A 6000-nucleotide genomic window follows, 5' to 3' on the forward strand; every position below is an offset into this window, starting at 1 on the left:
CTTGGTTCCCAAAAATTGCACCCCCTTCCCCTTGTATCTGGTGTGGCTCTTGCTGTGCCAGCTACATCTCAATGCTTGGAAACGGAGCACAGGCAGGAGGAAAAGGGGCAATCTCGTGGGTGGGGAGGGGAGGAGACCATGGGAGCTGCTTTATGCAGCTTCCTATAAGGTCTCTCGGCCCCTTCCCTTCCCCTCCCCAAAGCCACAGCTAGACAGGCAAAATCACCCATCTAGGCAAAAATGCATGGTGGACGGAGCATGGAAGAAAGAAACCCCTCTGTGCTCCAGCTCCCCTGCATAGGATAGTTGGCAGCCTCCAATTTCGGCGGCTGGCAACTATCAGATAGGATTGCACCCTTACTTTCTTAACCATGTGGGACATAGTTACAGAAATCTCAAGAGCCAGAGAGGTAGCTGAATGGGTTTTTAGTGGTTGAAGGTAGGCTTAAGTGTCTGCATAATTTATATAGATTGCAGAATGAAGCTTTTCTTGGCATCAAATTTTGACAGAGCACAGAGTACATAAAGCCTTGCCAACAGAAAATACGCACATGGTCCAGTGGGCTGAGGCGTGCACAAGAGACAGGTCTTGATTCAACTGATTCAAAGCTGGAAGCATGGAGGCTGGAATGAAAATGACCATGTTAATAAACGTGTAGAGTACACAACTGTGTACATGTTTCCCCCCACAAAGGAACCTTCTATGTGCACACTAATGGAGTGAAAATACTACCTCTGCCAAATTGTTTAATGTACCTGAAAAACTCTTTCTTGGAATGCATAGCAAAAGACAAGAAGGCAGGTTAGAAAGAAAAACTACGTTTACGTCATGGCCTAATTATGTGGCCTAATTATGTGATGGAACAAGAATTAATGCTGTCTTGCTCTGGATCCACTCTATATCTGCTACTCAGAAGCTAGAATGGCAGTCCATACAGCAACAGCACTGGTCTCCTATAGAAGAAATTCCTTTAGGAATCACAAAACCAACAAAAGCAGGAGATGAGCCAGGAGCTTCAGCTTCCTACACACACAACCTAATAATAGTTTTTGGCTGACAATTAACACTTCTTTTCTTTTGAAAAGTTGTTAAAAACACTTCAACTATTTCTAGCCTGACTTTTAACCAGCTAGATACATATAGCAGAAAAGATTTACTCCTTGTTGAAATATTTGTGGACAAATGTACTCCTCGTGGGCAATTGTATGTCAGCCCTTTTACTTTTCTGACCCTCTTGAATCAAGAGGGATCAACACACAAAGGGCATCCCATCACCTGCTTACACAGAATCTAGGGCTATATTTCTTCCCCACCAAACCCCATACCTAAAAGCAGACGGTGGCCTATTTTCAGGTGTTCTTGAAGAGGCAGATCCAAAGAGTTTCCTTTGTTCCTCTCTTGGTGTAAATGGTCTTTGAGTTCTTAATGTTCTAAGTGCTTTCCGTGCATCATTTATGATCTCAGCACTGGTCTTCTGAACAGCTAATGAAGGCCGATAGAAAGCTTCTGAATATTCTACATTTTTATTCTTTGAGGGTTGCATTTTTCTGCTAGAAAGTAGTTTTCAGTAAGCACTCCACACACTACATAGAACAGAAAGAAAAATAAGATGATGAGGGGCTTATTTGCAATGTAGGATTTCAGGGTTCAGATGCACTCTAACACCTGTGGTTCCACTGAAATGGTCATTAGTTCACACTGCTCAGCCATCTGTCTGCACTGCAGAGTGCCATGGTCAGTCTAGTCTGCATGCTAGCAAAACTTATGCTGTTTCATGATTCTCCAGCATTGCATTGTCCCTCCGCTTATTGGTATATTTGTGCTACATCCTGCTACAATAAAGCAACAGGAATGCATATGCATCCTTAAGACATCAAGATCCATAATAACCTATCATTTCAGATAGGCTCTTTGCACTTAGAACCTACGTACAGTGTAGTACTGCCAGATCACCCAGGATAGTGTTTCTTCTAGCCCACCAGATGCCCACAGATTGTCTATACTATTTTCATAGGGACTGCTCCTGTAAAGTCCAACATGTACGGGGCCAAACTCTGCAGTCATTTCTTGAATGCAGGATCAACATTATTAGGATCTACATAGCTTGTGTGGAGGGGGTTGTTGAGGAGAGGGGCAGTTTGTCCTGCAGAGCAGCATTCAGGTTTAATGGTCTCCTTTAATCCAACACACATTTGGGGCCATTGTAGAAAGTGTCCCATATATTCCACCTGGGATATGTGAGCGTATATTCAGTGTGATTTCCGAACTTCCATGTATACAATGTACTTTTTTGTTGTTAACTTGTTTCATTTACATTCTACAAGTTCGACTTTCAATATGCAGCAGTTATCTGGAATGTGGCACTCTGCCTGGATAGTGCAAATCTCCTTGCAGAACCAGAGCTCCAATGATTGTTGTCCCTCCTGTGTTATTATTAATGGCAAAGAACCAATGAAGCAATACTGGGACCAAAGAACACATTGGGAAGGAAGTCGCACAAACACATGGACAAAAGATACTCACCAAACGCTTCACTGCTATGCACTCTCAGGTCCAAACACAATAGCTCTCTGAGTCCATAGAAAACTTCATTAGATAACCATAAAAACAACCACCAGCAGAAGATTTGGTGAATAATACAATGATGATATCTCAGCAGGATCTGAATGATAAAGGGAGAACATTTGCAATCAAAACAAACAAGAGAAGTTATCTGTGCTATCTAGGGATTGTTCTAATAGAAACCAAACCGTGTTGCTTTCCATTCGAAAATATAAACTGAGACTACAGCCAAAAAGAACAAACACAAATATCTTACACAGGATTTATATCAACTAAAAAATGCAAAAGCCAGTCCATATATCAATAAAACGTTCCTTCCACATTTATACAACTTAAGGCAACACACCAACTCACCTACTCTGTAGATACCATCTGCAATACAACTGGAATATTTCTTTTTAATTTGCCACTTTTACTGCATAAAAAGGCAGGCCAATTTAACTCCCAGTAAAATTTGTCAGGACGCAATTTTGCTTATTGCACTCAAACAGAACCATTATTTAGTTGTTTCAAGCGATCCAAACGTCTTATTTATTATTTATTTATTTATTCTATTTCTATACTGCCCAATAGCTGAAGCTCTCTGGTGGTTTACAATTTTATTTTCATAACCTTACTATGGCCTGCTCTACACATGCTTATACATCACTTGATCCCTGCACTTGATTACCATACACTTGATGACTGACAGATAAACATGAAAACCCACTCCACTGAAAAGCATTCTGTGTGAGTAGATATGAGGAGATATGAAAGTTCCATCTGTAATGGCCTATTCACACATTTCATGTGTGAAATGTGGACAACATGAACGTGTGAACTTGCCCATGGTTGTTGTTACACAGTTTTTGTGGGGATGCAGACATCTTTCCTAGAAGAAAAAAGGCAGGACATAAATGCAATAAAAAATAAACGAATAAATAAAAAAACATCATATTCTTTCTCCTCTCACATAAAGGCTTTACTTGCTGCTTCTTTCTCCACTAAGAGCGTCATCAGACAAGCGGATTTTCGCGTTTTCCCACCATCGCTAAGGCCTCCTGCTGCTGTCCCACAATAGCGATGGCCTCTTTACATGGGAAGAGAAATAGGAAGCAACAACGACCACGTGGCCCATTCAGGGGCCATTTATATCGCATCACTTTTCCTGCATGCAGCAGGAAATGGCAGCACATTCCATTAAAAAAAAGATGGATTGAAAGGGGCCTATTTTGCAGCGGAAAAATGAGTGAAAGGAGCAGGTGGTGCGTGGGAGGCGGATATCATCATCTAAAGGACACAAGAACATCTGTAAGTGGGCAGTAGCGAGCATGTGATAAAACGCTCATCTGATGACGCTCTAATTCTGATTTTACTCCCTGAACGAGTTTTTTCATACCCTTATTTGCGCTCATCTATCTGTTTGAAATACTGCCTCTTCAAATCACAGTATGCTTCTCCTCATCCTGGACAGTATATACTCACTTCATCTGGGACAAGAAACACAGCCCCAGTTCACATGTCACATGCAATTCCTTGGCATGGAGGAGTGAAGTGACAAGCGCGCTGCCTCACATGCACTTGTTGTTTTCACTTTCAAATAACAACCCAGGGATGTCCCATTTCTGGGTTGTTTTGTGACATGGGAAGCTGGGAAATCTGGGTTATTTGCAGGTTAAATAATCCAGAATGAACCCCAAAACAAACCATGGGCAATGGTGTGTTAACTCCGGATTGTTTAACCTATAAACAACCAAGAGTTTCTGGCTCTGTATGTCATAAAACAATTCAGGACAGGGCGTTTCCTGGGTTGTTAACTGAGAACATGGGAGATGGTGTGCTTGTCATTTTGCTCATCCTGGGTTAAAGTATGTAATTCATGGGTTAAAGTATGTATCTTGGAATTGCAGCATGATGTGCAAACTGGGTTAGACAGTATAAGCAGAATACCTGGTCACGGTCTAGCTTAACTGTCGCCAATCACACTCTATCGTCAGGAAACTAGGAAGTGTCAAACTAGCTCTTCATTCCCAAAGGGGCTTTGGCTTAGGTTTCTTAAACAGTAGTCCTTCCCCAGAACAAACTGCTTTTAACACTCAAGAGAGTTTCAGAAACAGCTTACAGTATGGCCTCAAAGAAACTCCTATGGCCCTAGGGATGTAGTTTTCAAACGTTCTACCTTGAGGGAACAATTTCTATGTCGAGCTCAATGACAAGGAGTCTCCTGAGTATCTCTGCATTCTGGGAAATATACTACGATGCAAGTTAAGTTCATCCATGGCACTGACCAGGCTTCTTCAGCCTCACTGTGTGCTCTAGAATACACTTGACACTCTCCCAAGCCTAGGCTTTGCTGGGGAAGACCATAACAGTAGGATATTGTTTTCAAAGGAAACTTGTCTGCCATTACTTCTTTTCCCACTGGGGAAGCCCTAAAACCTTCTGAGAAACTCTGAACGGTCTCCTGTTTGAAAACAACTGCTCTAAAACACACTCTAATAGCCCTGTGTGATACAAAATGGAGGGAATGTGGCTGAGAAGCACAATTCTTGAACCAGAGGAACTTACTATACAAACAACAGATGCTGGGAGATGCAGCAAGTTGTTAGAGGAGAGAGCTGTGTGTTTCACGGCCTGCTCTATGCTCCCTAAGCTAGCCTGCTGCCTTCAGGTTCTATGGAGGACGTGTTTCCATCACTAGTCTTGAAGAAACAGTCTAGTCAACTTTTGTACATAAAATGGGAGAGGGTGCCATTCTGTTCTTTACTTCAGGCAACAAAATGTCTTGGGACAGCCCTGTTCCTATCAGACCATTTTGTACCTGCAGGCTGCTTCACTATTCAAGAAATAGTGGTGCTCTTATCTTCTACTACAAACTCCAAGCTGGTTTCAAGATTTCTGCATTCAAGCACAAACAGTTCGTTACATTTTAATTATAATGCCTGTACACGTTTCAATGCTATAATCAAAGGTTAAATTAGCCTTGAGACAGAAATATAAACACAAATCCATTTTCTTCTTTCAGTTTCCATTTCTATTATTCTCCCTGCTGCATTGTGAAGTTTTATAACATCTTCTTGACAATTCCTATGTCGTTGGTCTCCGGTCTTTGAAGAATGAGTCATCTCCTTCTACCTCAAAACCCGTACGTTTTGCTCTAGAGATACATCATTTATTGGATTTTAATATTTGCTCTCTTTTAATTAAGTAACTGGCAACCTGGGACACATGATCACATTCTGTGCTGCAGCGCCATCATAACCCACGACAGGTTCTAATTAAGTTTCAATCAAATCTCCTTTCGATCTTAAATTGTCTGCCTTACAAGCACATTTATGATGGAGGCGTTGATTGCAAAGCCATAGTCAAACCTGCAAACAGACTTTCATTATAAGCCTTTCCTGTCTTCTCTTTTGCCACTTTTTTGACCACATCTGCTCAAATTGAAAGTTAAAATT

At 41.5% G+C, this 6000-nt stretch overlaps 1 protein-coding gene across 3 annotated transcripts in view; it reads right to left on the reverse strand.

Annotated features, from left to right (window-relative positions):
• Positions 1-5436, reverse strand: part of ARMC2 (armadillo repeat containing 2) — a 62219-nt gene extending 56783 nt beyond the window's left edge. For 2 of the 3 annotated variants that reach the window (XM_063124816.1, XM_063124813.1), the window contains exons 1-3: positions 2525-2798; positions 1327-1584; positions 552-624 (exon numbers count right to left, since the gene is read on the reverse strand). In XM_063124816.1, coding sequence (XP_062980886.1) covers positions 552-624; positions 1327-1544 — 291 coding nt within the window. In that variant the 5' untranslated portion in view covers positions 1545-1584; positions 2525-2798. Of the gene's footprint in view, positions 1-551; positions 625-1326; positions 1585-2524; positions 2799-5363 lie in introns of those variants that run through there. The other variant, XM_063124815.1, reaches the window with a different exon arrangement.
• Positions 5437-6000: the final 564 nt, after the last annotated feature.

The sequence above is a fragment of the Elgaria multicarinata genome, chromosome 4 (assembly GCF_023053635.1).
Source record: "Elgaria multicarinata webbii isolate HBS135686 ecotype San Diego chromosome 4, rElgMul1.1.pri, whole genome shotgun sequence".
NCBI lineage: Eukaryota > Metazoa > Chordata > Lepidosauria > Squamata > Anguidae > Elgaria > Elgaria multicarinata.